This window comes from Terrapene carolina, unplaced genomic scaffold (genome assembly GCF_002925995.2).
Source record: "Terrapene carolina triunguis isolate 2854851 unplaced genomic scaffold, T_m_triunguis-2.0 Scaffold58, whole genome shotgun sequence".
Taxonomy (NCBI): domain Eukaryota; kingdom Metazoa; phylum Chordata; order Testudines; family Emydidae; genus Terrapene; species Terrapene triunguis.
In genome coordinates this window covers 29,143,442-29,168,550 of record NW_020664409.1, presented here as the reverse complement: position 1 = coordinate 29,168,550, position 25,109 = coordinate 29,143,442, and the positions used below count along the sequence as shown (strand labels likewise).

The window sequence follows — 25,109 nt, the reverse complement described above, 5'->3', positions numbered from 1 at the left end:
AATAAAACTTTCTTCTCTTTTTATGTTTGTATACCAACTGGCTAGCCCATAGGATAATGGTGTAAGGCCTTGACTTTCCTTTACGCAGAGCTTTGTAAGGGCAGTTTGTAACTGTGCCTCCACAGCAATTCCTTCCATGCTTCTGCCTTGTTTCCAGGAGAAGTAATCTTCTATAGCCGCGGAATGTTGAATGGATGGTCTAGTGGATAGGGAACTGGAGTGGGATGCAGGAGACCTGGGTTTTATTTCTGGCTCAGCTACAGACTTCCTTTGTACTCTTGGGCAACTCATTGAATCTACCTGGTGTCTCAGTTCCCATACACAAAATGGGGATAATATTTCACTGTCTCACAGGGATTTGTCAGGATAAAAATAATGATCAAGAGGAACTCAGATATAGGGATGAGTGCCATATCATTTAGCTTCATAGATAGATTACCAGATGCAGATTACTTCCACTTCTTCCTCATTCCCCAACATGCCAGCCAACAAAGCTCTGCTTTGGAGAATAGTGGCTCCATGAGCATTCTTTTCCACCCCTTCCTGGCCCCCCCCACACCTGAAGCTGTGATAGGGGTAGGGTGCACAAGGGAATGGGAGCAATACATCCTCACAACCATATAAATTTCAGAAGGCCCTGAATAGCTAAAGCCCACTCTGTTTTACTTAGGGTTCAATCCTGCACTCAGTCAAATTAGTGGGACTGCGCATGTGCTTAAAATTAACTGCTTAAGTGCTTTGCTGGACCGAGGGTAAAGCGCTCATCACATTGTGGGATTGAGTTCTTAGCTTGTATGTAGTTTGAGTAAAGACTTTAGAGAGGTAAAACTAAACAAACAACCCGTACTGACTTGCCTACTTAACCTGTGTGCAGTTGCGTACCAAAGATCATAGTACATAAACTTGCATCATTGCTTTGAAATAGACAATTATCTTTGATTTTTAGAACAAGTAATTCTATTGGAAGGTAGTAATGCCACATTATGTTTCACTTTGTGAGTAATCACCTGTCTCTTTAGATCAGCATCAGGTAAGAGTTCTAATGTTCTCATACCAAAAATTCCATTCTGTCCTTGTCTATGCGTAGGGATTACAATACCTTCTGTGCCAAACCATATTTGAAAGACTAAGATGCCTGATAAACATAAACAGAACTTTGTCTCCCTTAAGGGGAAAAAGAGTGGGGTTATTTATTTATTTATTTATTTATTTATTTTTAGACACACAGTACAAATCCAAAAATAGACTGGTGTTGTGTGTTAAAAGGGAGCTAGACCTCAGGGAAGTATTTGTGGATAGGTGGACTAGCAGGTGTGAGGAGCCCTGTGAATATATATATATTGAGCAGCCCAGAAAGTATTAAATAAGTCATCCTGGGTACTATTGTGGGGGTAATTCTTGGGTAAACTTCCCAAGAAAATCTTTTGAAAAATATATGCCATGGTGCAGTTGTAACCCACACACCTCCTGGGTGTGGTGTTCTGTCCCATCTAGTGGCACCGAGACCACTTAGAGAGAGAGATTAATGAGTCTGCTCTACAGCCTTAGCTAAGGGCCATTATATGGCTTTTAGCTCATGCAGTAGAAGCTCATGCATTTAGCTCCAGAGGTCCCATGCTTGATCCTGCCCGCCGACGACCGAGGTCTGTTGGCGTTACACAGTCAGATACATTCTGAAGGTAAATATGATTGAACGTTCTATATGTGTATTGTATTATATTGTCACTTATTGGCAATCAACTATCTGTAGGGTACATTGTTTAAAATATAACTTTACTATGTCTCCCTTGCTTTTGTTTTATCTTCATTTCCTTCCTTTACTCCACTTTTTCTTTCTTTCCTTTCCTATCATATATCATGGGTTATTCCTTTCATAATTTCAGTGTCCTGTTCTCTTTTCTTCTCTCTCCTTTATGCCTTTTCCTCTTTCTTTTGATATATTCTGGTTTCTCCTTCCTTCCTTCTATATTCTGTTTCTCCATCTTCATCACTCCTATTTCTTATTCCTTTCCTACCCCTGTTTTTCTTTTATCATATCCCTTCAATCTCGCTTGTGTCTCTTTCTCTCCTCTATGACCACGGTCACTCACTGCAAACCCATAGCCACACACCCACCACCTCCTCACTCGGTACTTTTCCTCTGGTAAAAAATACACTAGCAGATCTCTGGTGCCCTCACTCCCCAGCTCATCACTTACTGCCGTGCGCTTCACAGGTAACAACTTGCTAAATTTCATTGATTCAACATAGATGATGGTGAGCTAGCTCTACAGCCTAGGAAAATCACTGACTCACCAGGCAAATGTTCAGTTGCCCCATGAGCAGGTCTAAGGCAGCTTATACATATAGGCTTGAGGATACTCTGTGGCCATGTGTAGATATTTGTATCAGTACAATGTTAGTGTATAATGCTGCCATCCGCTGCCATTATCATTTTAAGTCTGCTTGTCACATACTTTACACTGGTTTAAAAGACTACACAAAGCACAGGGCAACAGAAAATCTATCCCCAAAAAATACACATTTGTGGTGACGAGAAAGGAAACAGAACGCCAGGTCTGTGGTGCTTAGCTTCTAAAGCCTCAAGCCAAAAGCCTCCCAGGAAAAAACCTTTCCTGGGGTTTTTATTATATTACTTGCTTTGTTTACAACACTTCTCATTGGTACAAATCTTGCGCATGAAGAAGACATGCAGTAGTCAATTACATAAGGTAACAGCCCCATATCTTGTGCACGTGAAAGCCAGCTGCAAGGGAGAAAAACAGGCAAGCCAAAAAGATTTTCCCAAACACAGACGCTGGGACAAGGTCACTCCTGCCTCGTTGCTAAGGGAACAGTTTGCCGTTCTCGTGGGCAAACGATTCGGGAGCAACACATTCCTACACACATTTCCCTGATACTTGGGATATTGAGGTACAAGGAACAAAACCTGTAGGATTCATTAGCAAGTGTGAAAAGCACAAGTCATGTTGAGGACATCTGAGTGGCTCAAAGGTGATTAAGGGGACGTGATTAAGGGGACTTTAATCCTTGTGACCTGAGTTCTTTGACACCATCTTCTTCCTTCAGGTGAAGAAAGAATGAATGAATAAGAGAGCTTACCTTTACCATAACAAAGCAAGAGGTTTGAGTATGTGTGCTCAGAAGGTGGGAAATGGTATATAATGAAGATATACTATTTGAATGTCCTTCTTATGAATATATAATTTTGGAGAAAAAATGAGTGGTTCCCTTCAAGTATACAAAATTACCACTACAATCTCCTCCCTCAAATCTCCCCCCTTTGTCTCAATATGCATTCAAAATAATCCAGTTATTAATGGCTCGAGAGGCAGATGAGGTTAGCTTGCACTTACTTTATATTTTTATAACTAAAAGAAAACAATTCCAAGTGTGTAAATGTGTGTAGTAATTGCAGAGATTCATTTGCATCCCTCTCACCCTATCCTCCATTACTCATTTCACTTCTTAGAGTGTAAGTTGTCTTCTGTTGTGTTTGTAACAAAAGGGTCCCCTATTCTGACTGGGCACTACTATAATATTACATCTTTAAAACTAATTAGTATTTGAGGTTCTTTTCTCAGATAGAAAAATTGTGTGCGCCCATCAAGATTTTTCTTCATCAGGGGTCAATGTTTTTTAAGATGACCAGTTCTGAGACCATGGCAGACCAGTGAGGGATTGGGTATCAATTTTAGAAGCTGGGGCTGGTCTACACTAGAAAATTAGATCAACCCACATAGTTAAGCCAACGTAATGCCCTGGGTAGACAGCACTAGGTTGACGGAAGAATTCTTCTGTCGACCTCGCTGCAGCCTGTCAGGGAGGTGGATTTACTACAGTAGTGGGAGAAACCCTCCAATCGCTGTACTAAGTATCTCTCCTGCATTGTGCTGCGGTGCCATTTTAAGTGTAGACATAGCTTAAGTCTCTGATGCTGCAAGTGTAGTTGACAATAAAGACATACAGCCACATTCTGAAACTTTTACTCATGCTCTCATTCAGCAAGTAGTCCTGCTGATTTCAGGAGCATGGTTCAAGTAGTCAGATACTACTCAGTGTGAATAAGGGTAGCAAAATCTGGCCCTAAGACTAGGTCTTCACTGCACAGTTAACCCAGTGATTGGCATCCCCACAGCAAAGCTCTACACATTAATGTGTCCTCACTGTTTATGCCAGGGGTCAGCAACCTATGGCACGCGTGCCGATTTACAGTGGCACGCTGCTGCTGGCCTGGGGTCGCCGGCCCCGCTCAGCCCGCTGCCGGCCTGGATGGACGGAACCCTGGGCCGGTGGCCGGGACCCCGGCTGGGAGGGGCCGGCGGCTGGAACCCCAGACTGGCAGTGGGCTGAGCGGCTCAGCCCACTGCTGGCCTGGGGCCCCGGCCACCAGCCCCACTCAGCCTGCTGCCAGGCTGGGGTTCCATGCGCCGGACTCTGTAAATGTAAAATGTATTACTGGCATGTGAAACCTTAAATTACAGTGAATAAATGAAGACTTGGCACACCACTTCTGAAAGGTTGCCGACCCCTGGTTTATGCACTTGTCCATGTGTGTCTGGGAGCACATCCCGTGGTTCTTTGTGCTGAGATGCTCTAGGTCTCTTTCCCAGTCTCTTTTGTCAAATGCAGAAGAACTTGTCTGTGCTTCGGGGGAAATTGTGGGAAGGGAGGGCCATCAGCACGTGAGTGAGTTAGCTTGCACTGCAAAGTGGGTAGGTTCCAGCCTGAGTTAAACTGGAGCCTAGATTCTAACCCCCCAAACTGACACCCAGTTCAGCTAGCCTAGGCTTAGCACTTCCAATCCCAGGTCAGTGTTTTTTTATGGATGGTAGGGGAGGTTGGGCTAAAACCCAAGTAACAGCCTGTGTTAACTGTTCAGTGAAGACCTACTGTGATGGTCTTCACTCGTGGGGAGTGATGCCCATTGTTCAGGGTCTTAGGCCCTTTGACATGGAGTGGGGTATGGTATGGGAGCCCAGGCCCTCCCACTCCACTGGGTTCTGGCCCAAAGCTGCCCTGTGAGAGTGATAAAAGGGCCTGACACCCAGCAGCACCTTAAGGCTGCCCCGCCTGGGCCACTTCCTACCACCTGACTGTTGTCCAAAGTTTGCAGTATGTAACAGGAAAGTGTGAAGGGGATCAGCTTAGCACATGGCACCTCTTCTCAGTCGGGCATGGCATGATAACTCTCTCCCTCTTGGGGTGGCAGCTGCTTCCTCTTGTGCCTTGGCCCTCTGGCCAGGTCATTTCCAAGTCTCTCCCTTTCAGGGATAGTCCTTAAAGAAAACACAGGGAATCCATGCAAATAAACTGGGTTAGTATGTGAGAGGACATAGCCTAAGTCTGTGCCTCCCTCTTAAGGTCTATCAGGAGCAGCTCCTCCCTTCCCTCAGAGAGGGACTTTCAGGCTGTTGGTAATGAGAGATCCTGCCTTTCTTCAGGCGCTGCAAGGTAAAGGTCCTTTCTCTTCCCTGGCCTGCTCACAAGTGAGCTGTTCTGCTCACTTTTAACTCCTCCTTCCCAGTCTGTGCATCTTTTGCAAGTGTGGTGGTGTGGGGCTGGCTGAGCCCAGAGCAGCTCCTCAACCCCTTGTTAGCCCAGTGTGGGCTTTGTATACCCCATCATTCATACCCTAAGTGATTTAGCAACATATTACTAAAGAATTCTCATATTTGTGCTTCATTGGGTTGGCAAGCGAGGCAATTGTGGTTCAAGGGACCTCAGGAAAAATGAGTCCAGTGCAGTGGCATACTGTATGTTTTGAGAATGCTTGTAAACTGCCCTCTGCCACTTACCTGTTAAACAGGTTCCACTCTACTTTCCAAATAATCAGTGATTAGTAGCCTAATTCATGAAAAGGATTATTTTTCCTCCTAGGTTTGATTTGCCCACAAACAAATTCACGTTTTGGGAGCTACAGCAACCTGAGTGATAAATTATGATAATGTAGCCTAAAAGCAGGCGTTTGATAGAAAGCCTGCATTTTTCAAAGGTTCTATTATAATTAGGTATGTTATTGTTAGAGTTCTAGACTAAGGAGTCCCTGATCTCTGTCAGTGGATCAGTGTGCTTAGTTCCCCGGAACTATGGATACATCTGTCAGGAATTATAGGAAAGAATTAAACTATAGTATGGACAATGTGTCATTAGGATCAAGAGATATTAGTCAAGCCTGTCTTACGTTAGTTCTTCTTTGAGTACATTTATAGGAGAAAGAAAGTAGAAAAACTGTGGGTCTGTCCAAGGAAAAGTGAGAATGAATCTTTGCCTATGTTAGCTGTAAATGGGAATCTTGGGGAAAAAATTCAGAGTTCGGGGTTTGTAAGGCCTGGCAAAGACATTCAACTCCAATCTGGCATAATTGGCTCTATGTGAAGAATATCTGTAGATTCAGAAATCCTTTATCCAATTGACTTTTGACCACAGGGAATTCGTTAGAGACCATATTCTCTGTCCCTGTCTTTGTAATATTTTGAATTATTAGTTTCCTGGTTAAGCAAAGCATCCAAATTTCTCTGACTACGTGCTTTCATCTGAGATCTGGCATGTGGCTGTCCTGAGATCTCTGTAATCTGTCTAGGTTTTTCCAAGTAGAAGTTCACTTAGCATTGTTAGTTTGTTCTCAGAGAAACTTCTGGTAGGTGTCATAGCCAGTTTACCTTCTATAAACATTAACTATCCAAACATGACTTTGTAACCAAGCAGCCTTTAAGAGGCAATGGCTTGCTTCCCATTTCCTTTCATCAAGATGTTTCTGTAATAGAGTCATAAAGAAGAGGGTGAGCTAAACTACCAGAGACCTCAGTAGCTGTGCTAATTCTCGAGACAGAAGGAGCAGACATCATTTCTTGATGTTAATTTGTTACAAATTTCTTTTGGGATTCTTAGGGATTGCTCAGAGCCAAGATCCTGGCATCAACTTTGAATCCTAGAAAGTCTAAACTTGGAAAAGGGGCTAATATAAATATTTCTGTGTTTAATGGAAACCTTAAAATTCATGGCAGATGAACTGTGGCCAGAATATGCAGTCTTCAGAGCTCCTCTGACTCTTCTGCAACTAAGATATCATCTAAGTAAATAAGCATTTTAACTCTCAGGGCCCTTGGGAGACGAATAATTGGTCGCACTCTTGTAATGAATGCCCTTGTAGCAATACCCAGGCAAAATAACTTTACTTTCCACAGGAGAACCTTAGGGTTTCCTGTTTGTATGCATAGGAAGGCTTTGCTTGGATCTATTTTTGCCAGAAAATCCCCTTTGTAAACCGTGACTTTTAAGTCTTTGAGACTATCCATGCGAAACAGTTTGGCAGTCATAAAAAGGCTTAAGGGTTTTGTATTAAAAACTAGATGCCATCCCCAATGGACTTGGGCCTCTGAAGATGTAGCTTATTTAGGCCATCTGAGAATTAACTTTTGGCAGTATCTCTAGGGTCTCAAACTGAGCCTTCTTTTATCTCCTCAATTACAGCTATTGAGGTATTTCTGCCTACGACTCCTCGCACTAGAATGTAGGTGAAATATACCATTAGCCCTCTGACACTCACTATAAGATACAGGGAGATTTAGTCTTTCCCAGATTTGAATAAAACACTTCAGTTTTCCTGCTGTTGCCTGTAACTGCGCTGGCCAAAGATGAGGAAAGACTTGCTGCAAGTGACTGCAGAGAGGCTGCCTAGAAGGGGCTAAGAAGGTTTGAGTTGCTTACATTACAAGTCAATAAAAAACACCATTTTCCTGTACCATCATTTTGTTGTTGTGGGATCATTCTGTTCAAGACTCAACAGGTGATTAGCACTGAATACTATATTTTTTTAGTCCCTTTCCTGCTTGTCATGGGGCACTGACCATCCTATGAACATAGAGATATGACAAAGCCTATGGAACTTGTAACTTTTGTAAATCATCTTATTCCTCTTTTTACTTCAGACATACGGACAAAAGTGACAGGAATTTAAATATGCACATCTTTAATTACAGGAACATCTTTCTTCTAAACAGACAAAAATCTGATGGATTCAACAGTTAAAAACATCGAGGCAGGTTAAGAAATTGGAAACTGACATTCAGTAATATTAATTGCTTAAGTTTTTTGATTTGGAATTACTTTTGACTGAACTAGAACTGGTAGTTCCATAGTTTTCAGGTGACATAAAGCTAGACTGGTAAATTGTAAAGACTTGTTAAGGATCCGTAGTTTCATACTGGTATCAAAACTGCTTCCTGGAGTGGAATAAGTACAGAATAAGTTTGCTGCTTTGTAATATTATTTTATAATTACAATTTGATTTTTTACGCCTAAGCTTTAAGGCCCCAGTTCGACAAGGTACTTGAGTACATGCCTAACTTTAAGCACACGAACTCACACGCTTAAAATTAAGCATGTACTTAATTACCTTAATGAATTACCCTACTTCTTTAATTCATTCTTCTGAATATTGTCAATAATATAAGTTGCTGTGTTTAACCTCTTTCTCTTCTTATTATACTTGATATTCGGTTTTCATTGGTAACATTTAGAAATTTAGGAGAAGTTTTGAGTGTCTACTTTAGTTTAAGCAACCCAGAATTCAATAAATTTGTGAGAAACCAAATACATTAAAATTACCAAACCAATAAGTATTTTATACAATACCCAAAAGTCCACACAAGACCATAATGTATATAATTTAATTTTTTAAGTTTGGAACCTTTTGGGGGTATTAAAAAAATCAAAATTGCAAGAATTGTTTTCCCCGCGTTTTTCAAAATTGTACATAACATTTGAATCCTCAAATTAAAGAAAAATCTCAGATGCTCTTCTCTAGATTAAATATGGTGTCATTTGATTAAAATGAGATTTGAATTCTACTTACAGAGGCTTTAGAGTCTTGTAGTAGAAAAGCATAGCACAAACTAAACTTAAAATTAAATTTCATTCCTCAAGAAAGTTCAGTTTTAGTTATACCAATATCTAGTATATTTTTTGCACTGTCTACTTCAGTGTAGGTTTTATTTTCCTATCATAGGTAGGTAGATTTTATTCTAGTTAAAATGTAGATGTATGAATGGAAAAGGAATAATGCAACATTAATATATTAGTCATATTTTCCATTTGTTTAGAGGAAAAATAGAGTTCTGATTCAGTGCTTGCTCAGTTCACTAAGCTTGAACCTTAAGATCCCTTTTCAGCATTAGCAATTCAGTTGTTACATATTAAAAGAAAGCGGTTTTAACAGTAAGATTTTGAGCAAGGTTTTGGATTGTAATTGTAATTGGTGAATTTAAAAATTCATTAGCAAGATGATCTCATTTATACAAATATAAAACATTACTCATAAAGTTCTGTCAGGTTGCCATTGACTCAGGTGCTTATAATGTGTTAATTTACAACAGAGAGACAGCAATGTGTGGAAATTGGGCAGCAGATAGGATTTAGATATTTTTCATTAGCACTTGGACTTTGATAAAGGGGAGCAGAAAAGAGCTGCTTGACCTTTCAGTTCTTAAATTATTAAAGAGCAAATAGATTTGAGGTCTGGATGCTTGCAAATCTAATTTGTCTTGTGGAGTAAGGATGAAATGACATTTTGGGTTGGAAATTGCTCCAGTCAACTTAGTTCTTTCTTTAATGTATCTGAAGATGAATAGACGGAAAGCATTGACAATGTAATATACATGGAGTAGTGCATGTAGTATGACTGATACGAACTTGCCAGAGTAAAGACACATGTGAATGACAATTTTGTTTCTAAAACATTTACAATTTCCACTTATAATTGCTGTGTGGAAAATGAAAAGAATATTTATTTTAAACAAAACTCAAGCAGGCATTTAAAATTATCCTGGCCCAAGGTCCTGGATTTTTTGGTCCTGGACTGGTGCAGAAATAGCACTGTTAGACTGAAGGGCCAGAACAAGTGTAAGGTCCAAAGCTTTGCAGTCCATCAGTAACAGCATGTCAGACATCATTGAGAACCATGGATACTTACCTTTTGAAATGGTATAAGGCATGAATTTCTAACTTCCAAGTATCATAAAGCAATGATCTGTAACTATAGAAACTCATATCAGTTGCTAAATCATGTCAGAAATTAAGTTGAGGGAAAAGCAAGATTGTAATCAGAGTCATGTGATTTTAAAATGTGACCAACTAGAAGTAGAAATCCTTTGGTGGTCCAATACAAATGTTTGCTGGACCAGTTTAAAAAAAAAAAAAAGGGGGCTGGTCTTAAACTAGTAATCAGCTGTTTGGGGCAGGGACAGCACCTAACACAATGGGGTCCATTACGAGGACTCCTCGGTGCTATTGCAATACAAATAATTAATAATAACAAAATATGGTATCTTAATTTATCAGGGAGACTGTATCCTCCAAAAGCATATGTAATGTTGTGGTTTTGTAGCAGTTACATACTTAAAATGTAATTCATGTATTAATACATACAAACTACACAAGAAAATGCAGTCAATTATTACATTTTAGCTACCCTAAAAATACTCTAGCTAGCCTTACCAACTCCCTTCCTGCAATCTATGATTACTGTTCTCCTCATGGAGATGAATAATGATCAAGAGTCATTAGTCCTCAGGGAACCAATAAAGTTGCCACCAAATCCTCTTTAGAGAGATGGGTTTCCCATTCGAGAAATTTGGAAGCACTGTCTCACTATTTTGAACAATTATAAGAATGTTATGATTTCACTCTTTTCATGTATATTCAGAAATAATATTTCCTCGGTTCCTGTTTGAATGTCCATGAGCTTTTACATTTGAGGAAGATGGGCAGTTTCTTCTAGGCCCTGATTCATCAAAGCACTTTAGCACATGTTTAACTGCTTTGCAGAATACATATGGACTTAAACACATGCTTATCTTTAAACATGTGTTTAAGTGGTTTGATGAATCAGAATTGTGACGACTATACAATTATGGGAATTTATGCACTCACTATTAACAGAAAGTTTATGCAGGATTAGGCAATTAGACTATTTAGTATTTTGTTTCTGTTTTGTATTAGTGAATGGGATTTCTGTTTCCCCACTGTTATCAGAGTTACCAAACTTCAAATATCACTAACAAAATAAATGTAAAACAAATTTTGTACTTTAGCCATCAAAAAGTATATTCTTTTTGGTCAATAAAAATCTGCTACCAAAATCTTAAAAAGATTTCCACTTTATTATATATTTCATAAGCAATTGTAATGCCAACAGTTAAGCAAATATGATTCCCTGGCTGATTTTTTTTTTCCTATTTATCTCGCCTTTCTTCATCTGTATTGATAGTTGTGCTTTTTTTTTTACACAGGTTAACAAGTTAAAGGATTGAATCCACAACCTCTTATCTACTTTTTGTAAACAAAATACTTGTTCACCATTTTAATACTGATCAAATATGTTTCTATGTATGTTCCAACTAGGAAGTATTCTGCATTATTTTTCATATAAAAAGTCTTAGATATTCACAGCCAATTTTATTTTCCAAAGAGAAATGAGGTTATTTGGGAGGAGAAGGGGATGTGTACTATAAATGTCTAGACCTGAGTATTGACAGTGTGTTTTTATACTATGTCCTTTGCCTTCAGCTGTCATCCCCTTTTCCATAAATATTTGTTGGTGTGATGATGTGATTTGATAATGAATTGACTGATCCAGATGTCTTTAAATAACCCATATTTTCTCTCATTCTTTCTTTTCCGATTTCTTAGTGTCTATCAAATAGTTGTTGAGGAAGAGCGCCCTCGCAGGACTAAAAAGACAACTGAAATCCTGAAATGCTACCCAGTGCCCATTCACTTCCAGAATGCTTCGCTTTTGAACTCTCAGTACTATTTTGCTGCAGAGTTTCCAGCCAACAGTCTTCAAGCTGCTCAGCCTTTTACAATTGGTGATAACAGAACCTACAGTGGTTTCTGGAACACTCCTCTTCTACCTCATAAAAGCTACAGCATTTATTTCCAAGCTGCTAGCAGAGCCAATGGGGTAAGTCTTATGACAGGTGTTGTCTTATGCAATATTAGAGTGTAAACAGATTGTCGGTTCTGGACTTCGTATTGTTCAATGTAGTTGCTAATGAGAGAATGAAGAAACAATGACATTTAACAAATTGAGTTTAAAAAATAACAGTTTCATAACCAGTGTTGCATAATTATTAAGGGTGACAGAAAAGGGAAGGGAGGAAACCGCATACTTTTGTCAATGGAGAGTGGGTCTGATAGCGCATCATTGCCACTAATACCACCATTCTGCTTTATTTTCATTTCTTACTAATGCTTCCAAAAGTTGGCCAGTGTTTCTGTCTAGCTGCCTTTTTTTAAAGAGGAAAATGCTGTGGCTACTTTGGTTAAGTTCAAGCCAAACTTGATTTTTGCTTTAATAGCACATGTATTCTTGGCCTGTCCAATCACATTACCTTGGTTTATAATAGTTTGAACTTCCATTTTCACTTTTGCTTGTCTTGACTGAATTAGAAACAGACTCTTCCCCTGCCCACCCCCCGCAACAGTAAAAGAAAATAAGTAGATGGAACTGAAATGAGAAGTACGTACAAAGGCCCTTGCAGATCATGTTTCATCTGGCTGATTCTTCCTGGAATTGTTTTCCATTTCCTGGGCAGACATACCCTTCAATTCCTGATAAGCTTTGGCTGTCTCCGTTGACAGCCTAGAAATGTTTTCTGCCAGATACCATAATGGCCACTTTTTCACAGTACACTGGCAGTACAGAAATGTGAACACCATTGATTATTTTCTTTCTTAAATTGTCTAGTACAGTGGTTCCCAAACTTCAACAACCTGTGAACCCCTTTCACTAGCACGTCAAGTCTCACGAACCCCCTCTTAAAAATGAATATTTGCAGGGATTTTCTCCTTTACCTGAGTATAAATTATAAAAGCAGTGATCTTGGAAATATAAAATTTGTTTTTATGACATGATTATTACACACTATTTATTATTAATTATTATTTATCATTACAGTATTTTTATTACATTATGAAAACGGCAACACTCTTCCAAGATCTCACTTTCGTAGCTTGTATCACTTTGAATAAGCCTGTTATAAGACAAGGCTCCTATGTTTCATCAAGGAGTATCAGATGTGAAAGAGCATGAAGGTATTTAAGAAGCCAACTCAGAGTTCCTCCTACACAAGCATTCAGGTCTTGAGCAGTGTAGGCAAACAACGCACGTTACAACAAAGCTTAAACTTGTTCTTCATAATTTAAAAACAATACTAGCTGCCTATTTAATTTTAAAAACAGCAAAAAATATCCACCTCCTTTTCCATTTCTTATAAGGAGTCTTGAAGTTTAAATCTCTTCAGTGTAATAGGTATGCTTGCTTTGATCTGCTTAGCTCTTGGAAGTCCAGAGGCTCCAGGCTGCTGGCCCCGTGCTGCCCAGGGTCCCTAGGGACAGCTCTGTCCGCCATTAGGGAATTTTTTCCTGAGAACCCCCTGTAACATTTCACGAACCCCCAGGGGTTCACGAACCCCAGTTTGGGAACCACTGGTCTAGTATGATGCTTAGTACTGTATTTGTAAGAAAAAAAAATCTCCCAAGGTCAGTGAATCACCAAAGAAAAAATGCTGCATACATCATGTCCTATACATTTATTTAATCTTCTGGTGAATGTTAAGTGAAGTATTGATGGCACACGGCCAAGTGTATTGTGTTTTAGTTGTCCATAGCATGAAAAGTGCATTGGAGTCATTTTGGAGACTGTTAAATGTGTGATCAAACACACAGAATGGACAGTTTAGATCTTATCAACAGTTTAAAAATAGAACAATAGATGGTTTTCTTTGTTTTGGATACAGCACAAGAAATGACCTTTTTCCTCTTTATTTGACACAGGAAACCAAAATTGACTGCGTCAGGGTGGCCACAAAAGGTATGATTAAATTGTGTCAAATTTTCTGAATGTAAATCTGTTGACCTCTCTTTCATACATTTATGCAAACCTCCAGAAATGTTTACTTGGCTAAAAGGACATCTCTGAACCTGACACTGTATCTTAAAGTAATCACTCACATGTCTAGCTGAGACTTAGGAAGTTTTCTACAAAAGCAAAAATTTATTATACATTTTTAGTTGCCTACATGAACAAGTTTTCTTTTTAAACATACTCTGTGGTTTTTATATGATCTCAAAATAAGTATTTTTGACATTTGTATATTTGTATATATAATAGGACTGTTAAAGTGCTGATAGCAGAGTACCGACAAGCTGCTTGCACATGTGAATAGTGAAAAATTACTCTTGCCTTATAAGCAATTCTGTTGCTTGAATTGCTTTATAAAAGAAAAGTGGAGGCTCTTCACAGACCAGCTCTTTATACTGCAATGTCAGTACATTATACTGCCCAGTAGGAGATACAAGTTCAGACAGCAATAGCTATAATCCTGGTCCCCAAGTAGAAAAGATTAGTCATATTGCTCAGGTGATATGCTTTAGCTTTGGAGACTGGGGGTGGTTTGTGTGTATCTGAGTGTAGCCACACTTCTTTAGTACCTCCACTGAATGACAAGACAGAGGTCTGAAAGAAAATTTGGGGATGGCAGTTTAGAGGTGGAAGGGTAGAAAAAGGAAGGGTTTGGGTGCCTGGACAGCCTGCAATAAAAATATTTCATAAGCAATCGGTCATAATCCATTCTTGGAGGATCACACATCTCAGGTTAAGTGACTCGACATAACTTCATGTCGCTTAGCACAATGGAATATCCTGGTTGCAATGCAGAATCAACATGTGGAGATTTTACAATTCCGCAACCACAGGTGTCCTTTTTTCGCCATACCTAGATAAGGTAGATGAGACCCTTATTATTTTGAAGTAACAGAAATATCAGCATGTAGACCCTCACATCTGTGCCTCAAAACTTAAACTAAGGGTGGACTGCCACCCTCTGTAATCCAATACATGGAATTTTGGTCACTCTTCTCATCTAGTTCCCAAATATCTGGAAATGGAAAAAAAAATCCCTAGTTTTCAAGTTACTGAGCCCATTGCTTAGTAAATAATTACTAACTTTCAAATATCTTCATTCTAATCAGATGAAACATAGAACAACAGATGAATTTCAGTGGAAAGTAAAACACTACACTGTTCTCCAGTAGCATAAATGAATCCAGCAATTGATTAATTTACACCACAAATCATGATAAATGATTAGATGAATTTTTTATTACAAAACACGTTTTTTAAATTATTTGGAGATTTTTATTTGTAATTGCTAATGAATGTTCAATCATTTGGACCACTTGATGGAATATTTGTAATGCTCATTTTGAGAGGAGAATTGCTTTGTGCGCTGAAATTGCTTTCATAGCAACAGACCATTTCAAAGTAACCTATTTGTTGAAAGGGAAGTGAGAAAATGGAGCTCTTATTTTAAACACATGTCAATTTGTTTTATGTTTTGAAAGCATATTTCTGAGTACTTTGTAATATCTTTGTCAAGCCTATAAGATTGTTAGAGAGATAAGAGGTGAGGACTTTGAAACAAGAATTCCCCAAGTTGGGCTTTGCAATCCTAAATGTTCCAAATTTTAATGAGGTGCTGCTGTAAAGCATTGTTTCCTGGGCCACTAAACTTATAATGACATAATCAGAGCAATTTCACTGGTTGCTCAAAATGATATGCAGAGTCTGTTTATATTTTAACATGTAATATGTAATTGTTTTATCTATAGTTTAAAGGTCACATTATGCCTGAATCTGGCAAGGTTGCTTAAGGAGCAGTGAGCCTTTCATCCCTTGGGTTTCCCACAAGTGCTAAGTAGAATAGCAGGACCTCTTATCCTTGAGGTGCAAATCACCTCATCTGCCACGGGGAAGAAGGGGGGCCATGACCCCACACCCTTGTCTACACTTGTCTGCTGAATTGATCTACCATACACTGGGGTGCTGTGTGACCCATCCAAAGGGCTGGTGTAACATGCACACTTCCCCTACTCTGAGGAACTGAGAGGCCTGTCTGACAAGAGGCTCGATCTCTGACCGTGATTTCCCTGGGTCAGTAAAGCTTTACACTGCTTGTAACTATACAACCTGGTGTGGTTATTTTACTACATATAAAGTGCTGTTATTAGACAACTATAGCTGTGTTGTGTGGTTGTGTTAATATACGTATTACAGCGGGCACTTGTGCTTCCCATAGAAAAGGTTGCAAAACAGTCTCCATTATCACATTTGTTTTAACATATTCCTGTCTTTCCAAAGCATTTGTATTTTGCGCTGAAATCATCCTTGTGGACTGAAATTTGAAGATTTTTAAAGATGGAGCAAAATCTCTTCAGCCATTAATCATGAATATAGGTGGCAGAATCTGATTCTCAATTGAGACCTAACGTTGCAGCCATTTGCAGTTCTTACTACCCTGTAGGCTGTCATATGCTTTAAGGCCCTGATCCCGAAAACACTTGCATATGCACTTAACTTGAAGCACATTGATAGTCCCATTGACTAAACTCCAACTGCTCATGTGCTTAAAGTTAAGCACATACTTAAGTGTTTTCCTGGATCAGGGCTTGGATCATAAAATGTATCCTGTAAAACACACTAATCTATATGTACAGCTGTGCAGTACAGCCAGGTTGCTGTTTTTCTCCTAAATTCCACCAGGACTTGACTTGATCATGGACTTTAAAGCCTTTTCGTTATTTCCCACCCTCCCCCCAGGTGTCTCAATTTAAGATTATTCAAAAGTTTTGTGTGTCCCTCAAGACATTCATGTAGTTGAAATTGTGGTAGAACATGGATTGAGTTTTGCAATAGTTAATCCATGGTATGTTGGATGCTTTTGTCATTTTTGTATACTTTGTGGGAAAGGTGCAGAGCATTCTTGCTCTGATCCAGCAAAGCACTTAATCAAGGACTTAACTTTAAGTACGTGTAGTCCTCAATGAAGTCAATGGAATGTCAACATAAACACGAGGAGAAAATGTCTTTTGTGCAAAATATCCTTTTACTTGAAGACTTTCTACAAAATATGGCCTTAACCCTATATACCCATACCCATGTGTATTCCGATGCAGGTTCTATGTCTTTATCTGGTTAATACTTTGTAATTCTATTATTTTAAATCCTTAGTGCATAACAGTTGAAACAAACCTCTTGTAAGCATCAGCTCTTTACAAATGAAACCTATATTAAATATGACTTTCAGAGATCATATAAAAATCCTGATTGCAATGATTATAATGTTATTTTAAGATCAGCATACTGGGTTCTGTATAATAGAAGCGCCCAGTCCTGCTCCTTTAGAAATCAAATGGAGTCTTGCCACTGACTGCACTGGGAGATGGATTGGCTCCATGTTTCTTTTTATATGAGTATGGTGAAGAGTTTTCTGGTGCTGCAAAATAAGGCTCCTGTTATTTTTATGAATATTCAATGTACATACAAATGTGAGGACTGAAGGGTGTCTCCTATGTGAGATAAGATAATTAAAATAAAAACAGGATAGATTTTCATGCAGGTAACAAAAATGGCTTTCATGTGTCTGCTCTTTCTTTAAACTAAATGATGATAAAATCTGTCAAGAGAAGGTTGAAAAACACCAAAACATGCTAACTATGCAATTATCAACGTTGTGGTGATTCTTGATTATATTAAGAATGTATTTCCTGATATGACTTGTTACAATGTCTGAATAGTGACCATTTTGGCATCTCCTAGGATTCCAATTCTCAGACCAAATAGAAAGAGAGGTTATTATTCTGCTCTTGCAACATTGGGAGGCTTTCATTAATTATGAGAGAGAAAAGGCTATTATAATATTTTAAATCCAATAGCAACAGTACTCTAGCAGCTACTAACAGCACTGTGTTTCAGTGTTGCAGAGGGGTATTTCAAAATATTATGCAGCAGCAGTTTTGAGTTTAATTGTCTGCAGATGGTAGATGATCTATTTTCCTCACTCGTTGCCACATTTCTAATAGCACCCAGGCTGTTCTATGTAAATTAATGATCTTTCATATAATCTTGTCTTTAATTTTCCAATATTTTTCTTTGTATCATTTTCCAGCTGCATCATGTTGGATCTGACCTTTTAATTTTGTTAAGTATTTCTTAATCTATATGTACCATACTGTGTTTAACCATTTAATGACAACTCTAGCGCTTCTGGCAAACAAAGAATCAGAAGATTTCATTGTGAACCACAATAATACTTATCTGTTGGTACAGCCCTACAAAAACAAACACCTGCCAGGATTAGTTTAGATATACCCGGTCCTGCCTCCATGCAGGGGCCTTAACTAGATAACCTCTTGAGGTCCCTTCCAGCTGTACATTTCTATGATTATATGAAGGAGTCAAGATACTTTAGGTGTGTAGGGAATTCTACTTTCGCCTTTCATTGTTTTAGTGGGAGAATAGAAACTTGTTTATGCCCAATCTAGCAAACAGTTACACTCGTGTTTAATTTAAAGCATGTGAAAAGTCAGTAGTACTGCTCGCATGTGTAAGTGTTTACATTTGCAAAATCTTCTGTAAGGAAGATTCAGGAGAAAATGTGTATTAACTTTGATTGAAGAATATTGTACTGGAAAATGATATTTTAAATAAACATAGGAAAAATGTACTGTGAAAGTTTAAAAAGCAAAAAAGAAATTGGTGCGATTTACCTTGACAAATTAAGGTTGAAGTCCTCTGAATAAGCACTGAATTTTTGCAGCTTAAATCCAATGATGTGGCCAATGGAGCCAAGCCTCAGTCTTTAGTTAATCAGATTTGTAATTTCTAAATAATACACTTTGATTCCTTTTTCTAGATGAAGGTTACATAAAAAAGCTTATTAATATCACAGAATAACCAAACTAACAAATTAAGAAAAGATGAAGAGGAGCTTTTGTGGTTTTTTGTTTCCTTGGTTTTGGTTTTGGGGGTTTTGGGTAAAACTTTGAGACAATAATATTGACCAAGATTCTTCTTGCTAGCATAGCTTCAGTCTGGCTTTTTTTTCCTCATGCATGCTGACCTGGAAATCTTCCTTTGCCTTAGCTGCGATAATCGTGACTCAGCTTACAACACCATACATTCGCATCGCCCCTGCTGCAGGCGACGACCAGCTAACAGGTCAGACATTCAAGTATAGACAAGTCATCTTGCACATTTCAGAGTCATTTTCTTTGTTTTGTTTTCCCTCTATGTGGTGTTCATTTTCTGCTCATAGATTGTTTACCACTATGTAGGGTTTTGTGGGTTTTTGGTTTTTTTTTGTTCAGCTACTACTACATCCATTAAATTAAGTTATATGCTTGGCATCAAAGATTTACACACTTATATCCATGTATGTAAAACAACTCCACTGCATGTTTCCATTGTGTGTTTGATCTTTGGGATGCTCTCTCAAGCCTAATGTTGTAAAGAAATATAGCTGTCCTAGCTTTCCTGCAGCTATAATATTAGTCAGGGTTTTTATATAAGTGTATATATGTGTGTGTGTGTGTGTGTGTGTGTGTGTGTGTGTGTGTATCTATTTTTTCCTGCATTATTAGATCAAGGCATTGTGGTTATCATCTTGTTGATTTATTTGGGTTCAGAGAGGGACGCTTTCATAAATCAGAAAATATTGTGGTTGTTTTGTTTTTTTTAACTGCAGAGTGGTTTGAAGATAGTTGCATCTAACAGTATTTCAATATATATAAAATTAAAGATAAAGAAATAAAATTGAAACGGTGGTAATTGCATCACTGATGGGACTTAGATTTAAAAGAAAATGGCCTACAAAGTGACATACAGAAATGCACAAAGCTATAAGGTTTTTAAATCTAATTTACAAAATGAATTCAGTACACGTGAGATAGTTATTAGGCTATGGTTTGCCCAAAGGCCGGTTCAGAATGTAGCAAAAAATGCGCATATGGGGAAATGATTCATTTTCTCATAAAATAAACACACTCATAAAGCTTTTGAGGAATTTGGAAACCAGTGTATTCTGAAACAGAAGAAAAGTGCATTAAATTATTTTAAGGTGAGTTTGATGGAATATGTAATATAGGAAGTTAGATCTACTCCATCAACATGTAGTGCTGTGATAAACCCATAGGCATTTCCAAAATTACTAGCATAATTACTTGGGAAGGATCCAGATGTTGCTGTTGGAAGGGAAGAAAACAGTTCAAATGCTTTGGCATCTGGATACTGTTACAGCCAACCAGAGAGAGAATTAAATGATACCAAGATAACATAGAAGGGCAGATGATCCACCATAGTTGTGTATATAGATTTATATATTATTTATGATTATATAAAACTCAAGCCTTCACTTAAATTAGGAGAAAATTATGAAATGTGTGTTTGTAGTAGTTGATAAAATGTTAACTGATTTATATACAATTATTTCTATTGAAAATAAGGAGAAAAATGTGGTAAGATGATGCAGGGGGTAAGGAAATTCAAGCTAAATTCCTTACCTTTTCAAAGCACTGTCCACAGGCATTTTCAAAACTCAATTCTCTGGGTTCTTTTCTGGAGAATAAAAGTAAAGCTTTGAAGAGACAAGGAATGTCTCTTCCACTTATTTGAGCTTCAACAAGTTCTGACGACTTTGGCAAAAGAATGAAATGTGCTTATGTAGACGTTCTCTATTTTGAGGATTAAAGCTTTTTATTGATGCAAAACTTAGTAGTTACAGAAACTCAGTGAAAGATGTCCGCTCTGCAAGAGAGAAATGTTTACAAAGTTAACACCGAGAACCCGAGATACCATAGTTGTAAATACCAAAGTACTTAATTTGCTGCTTTCTCACTGGATACTTCGTAACAAAACAAAACAAAAGTGGCTAAGGCCACTCCTAGTAACCCTCATGCTTCAACTGCCTTTCAGATCTGCTATTTTTACAGTTTTTCACATTTTTATTTACTGCACAATAATAATTTGTACAGTAGAAGAAAAGATATCAAATAATGAGTGGGCGGCTAAAAGGGAAGAAGTGTCTGCTTGTTTTCCCTGAATAGATGCCTCCCTAATAGTTCTGCTGCGAAGAAGAGTGAAGGGCAAACATGCAATCGACCCTGTCCACAAACCCTGTGAATCCCAAGAGAACAGCAGGAGGCCAGGCTCATCCACACGGAGATGTGTGCCTCCATGCCTTCTCTGGGTCTCCAGCAAATTCCTCTCTCAATGGCAGTGGTCTGACTCTAATAGAACCAAGTTATAAAGACTTATGCTCCCAGTTTTCCCTTTAAGGGGGATTCCCACTTTTGAGGGGGGTGAGTCCATATTTAATTGCCTCCCTCAGCAATGCTGGGCATGGGGAAGCAGGGAACAATGTGCGTACTCCTTTGGGACATCCACTGCCCTTGTACCGACTTCTGGGTTGTGAAGGTCCCTCTTTGGAGAGAGAGGAAACATTGTCAGAGGTGCTTGAGCACCCTTTCTGCGTGGAAGAATCTGCCTGTGGAGAGTCTTCTCCATGTGGGGATCTTAGTGATATGATTGGATGATTGATTACTGTGAGGCTTGTATTGTAAATCAGGTTGCATAGCATTTTCTGTTACAACACCCTGTTTCCCCTACTTGTCTATTTCAACATATAACTTTTGAGATTGAAAATAACCATGCTTGTTTCCACCCAAAAGTGATTTCTGTTTTTTAATGGGATTTCCATTTGTTTTTGAATTGTGGGAAATGGAAGGAAAATGCTTCTCCCATAGTTTAAATTAAAAATCCTGACCACCTTCCTAAACACGGGTAAAGCCAGCTTCTCTTCCTGCTCAATCCCAGTTCAACTCAGCTCTCAGTACAAACCTTCTCCCCTCCCCCACCCCAGCTCTTTCCCTCCTCTATCAGCAACCTGTCCTGACCCTCCCTGATACAGTGTGTCTCTCATCATTAGTCTTTTACGTTGTCCTTCTCCCTTCCCACCCACCCCTTTCCTATATATAAAAGAAGAGGGCTGCCAGGTGCAGGAACAGCCCCCATTCACCTTACATGTCTTGTCAGCCTCTGCATGGCCTGGATCCTACCACTGGAGGCAGCAGCAAGTGGCGGTTCTCCTTTAGCTGCTGCTAAATGCCTTGGATGAAACTGGAGCTACATTAGTACCACATAGTGTGTTGCCGAGGCAACTGTTCAGTTTTGTCAGCAACTGGGGAAAATAGGCAAATAAAGCTGACAGAAATGATCAGTGAATACATTATCATCAGTAGCTGAATGATGCAGGAACTTTTTTTTTTTTATTTTAACATCACTAAAATAATTAACTTAGTTCACCCATATGGTCAGAAGCATAGGGAGATATTGCAATATATTGTATCTGTTCATCTTATGCCAGTGGAACGAATTTCATATACGTGGAACAGAAAGTGTTTCTTACAGACCAATTATTATATTGTCTGGCCCTGATTTTTAGACTGGCCATAACATGGGCTCCATGTTTGCACCTACAATAGTTTGCAGCTGTGATTGGTGTCATTTACAGGTTTAACTACCTGATTGTACCTGCATATTATGTAGGAGCATCTAAATGGCATCAGTTGTACTTGCAGTTATTTGCAAATTGGGGGCACGAAAAGGGAGGGCACGTTTTAAAATCCAGCAAAACAAATATAATATTGTTGAGTTAAAACCTCGTTATGTGTGAACACGCACTTCATTTGAGTTAGTTGTCAGAAGCCATTAAGGGGCCATACCTAAAACAAGACATAATGGAGTCTGCCCAGAAACTAGCACCATGTGGGCGGAGGGTTCCATTGGCTGTTGTTCTAACCAGGTGCATGTGTGTGTCTGTGGATGTGCAAAAAGTCTAGTGAAGTTGTTGGGGACGGGAGGAGAGAGGAAGAGCAGACAACAAACAGAGAGGCTCGGAAGCAGGAAGTAAGCCAAGAAGCAGTCTGTAAGCACAGTGTGACCGTGGAGAAGCCTGCAGTAAGGTTCCAAGTCTGGTGCTGGTTAAAGAGGCTTGGGGCTGTGAAGAAGCTATCCCCTGTGTTTTGGTTCCTCCTGCATTTGGAGAAGGACTTTGTACATTCTTTGTAAATAAACATGGTTGCATCAAAGAAAATACCAGACTTCATTGTCCATTTCTGCTCCAAGCTGGAACATCCCCAGGGCCCCAGACTTTGACTAGCTGCTCAGGTTAAAAAGGAGCAATACTATGAACATAGTAAAACCCCATTTTCCAGCCACCTTTAACCAAAACTCACTCATGCGTGAATCTAGGGTAAGCTCCCTCATTGTAAATCACTTACCTAGTAACTCCCTTACTTATCTGAGCCACTCTGTAAGTATTGATGTTTTGAAGGTCTCAAAATATTTTTGATAGACAGGTTTGTATTTATATATATTTTTCATTTTCTATTGAATGTTGAAGATGAAATTCATATCTTCTCATACTTAGGGGGGAAAATCAAGGACAACATGAAAAATGTCATCTGAAAATAAACACACAAGAAATTAGTGCATAAATTATGTATTAGAATAAAATGAGAATTATTTGGGGATTAAAGCATAGTGACACATAAGAGAAGACTGTAAGCTACTGTGCCTTGCTTCACCATTTTGTAAGTCACTTCATTCAATAGCTTCAGAATGGCCATATTTGGTTTTCAGTGGGTCCTCATCTCTTTTCCTCTTGCTTCCATTTTAATGAAATAACATGCTTGGAATTATGATTAAAATGTTCCATTTTTGAATGCTTGTTCCTTAATTGTTGAAAAGTGTCTGGGCTACTTACTTTTAAATGAAAAGAATTTCATTTATGATTTAGTAGCACAGACACCTACTGTACCAGATGCTATTCAGATTGATTTCCATCCACACACTGTTTTTATCATTCACTGTTTGTTACACATGCAGCTGGAAGGCTAAACTTTGTGTTGCACAGTCTTTGTAAATGAAGTACCTATGATGATTCACATTCAAAAAAGATACATCAGAGGCTTTTTGTAATTTCTTGCTAGAATAAAAATACTTTTAAAATTTAGAAAAACTAAAAAATAGTGAAACTCGTAAAGCTTAAATTAATTACACCATAGATAACTGAAGGTCTAGATGAACAGTGTAGTTTAGAACCATGTTAAAAACTGATACAAAACTAATCCCAATTGTGTTTTTTTTCTGCCTTATGGAATTATTGGCCTAATAACATTTAGAGATTTATCAAAATGTGAAATTCACTACATGAGAATTATTGGAATACACTGGGCCAAATTCTGCTCTCAGTCAATACAATGTAAACCTGGAGTAATTCCATGGAAAGTCATTGAATGACTGAATTGAGATCTAGATTGATTTTTTTTGTGTCAGTGGATTTACTCTGGATTTACACTAGTATTACTGACAGCACAATTTGGCATTAAAAGTTTGTTAAAACAAACTATAGCACTGTAAATTTGGGAAGGATTATTTTCCCATTTATCTGTGTCATTAGACAGGACCTCCGAGGAGGAGGAGTGACGTTTCTCCAATAATTGTGATAACAATAATAAAAAGAAGTTAATTTGTCATTCTGTTTAAAATGTTGATCCTCTACTGGAGCATTAAGTAAGCAGGTCAGGGGATCTACACAATCACCAAATGTATGTTCCCTTTTCTCTGCAATCCCTCCAGCAGAGTACCACCCTAGCAGCAAAAATATGATGGATCTTAACTGAAGTCACATGTCATCTATCTAGTGATTCATAAAAAAAATGTCCTTATGAGTTACTCAAATTGAAGCTATATATCCCCTTTCCCATATAGAGACCCACTCATCCTGATCAGTTTCTTTGTCCGAGTCCCCCTACCATCTTTTCATCTGGGTTGTTTTCTTATCAACATCTTTTTCAGTCAAAAAGGTATGTAGGTCAGACGGAAAACTTTTTGTTCCAGCTTGCGTCTGGGTCAACTCCTCAAATGTGGTTAAAGGTCTAGATAGAGCTGCTTGTATCCCAATTTCACAATAAAATATTTGACTTGTAAATTAAAATACAGGATCTTTATATTGTTTACATTATTACATATCTCTTGGTGTGATTTCAAATCAAGACCAAGGAACAGCTGTCCAAATTCAGTAATCTCAGCTCTTACCCACAATGAATAGTCACTTTGCTGTTTCCTTGAGATAAACTCCGAATTATTAATTAAAAGGAAGAGGGCCTCGGCGATAGGAATTTAAAAAAATTATCCAAAGCTGCTA

The 25,109-nt window shown here is 38.5% G+C and overlaps 1 protein-coding gene across 8 annotated transcripts in view; it reads left to right on the top strand.

Annotated features, from left to right (window-relative positions):
- The window catches only part of PTPRM (protein tyrosine phosphatase receptor type M), a 698,330-nt gene that overhangs the window by 444,003 nt on the left and 229,218 nt on the right, over nt 1–25,109 (top strand). For 5 of the 8 annotated variants that reach the window (XM_026661195.1, XM_026661186.1, XM_026661188.1 and 2 more), the window contains exons 12-14: nt 11,692–11,965; nt 13,840–13,876; nt 18,989–19,063. In XM_026661195.1, coding sequence (XP_026516980.1) covers nt 11,692–11,965; nt 13,840–13,876; nt 18,989–19,063 — 386 coding nt within the window. The remainder of the gene's footprint in view (nt 1–11,691; nt 11,966–13,839; nt 13,877–18,988; nt 19,064–25,109) is intronic. The other 3 variants (XM_026661212.1, XM_026661206.1, XM_026661202.1) reach the window with 1 other exon arrangement.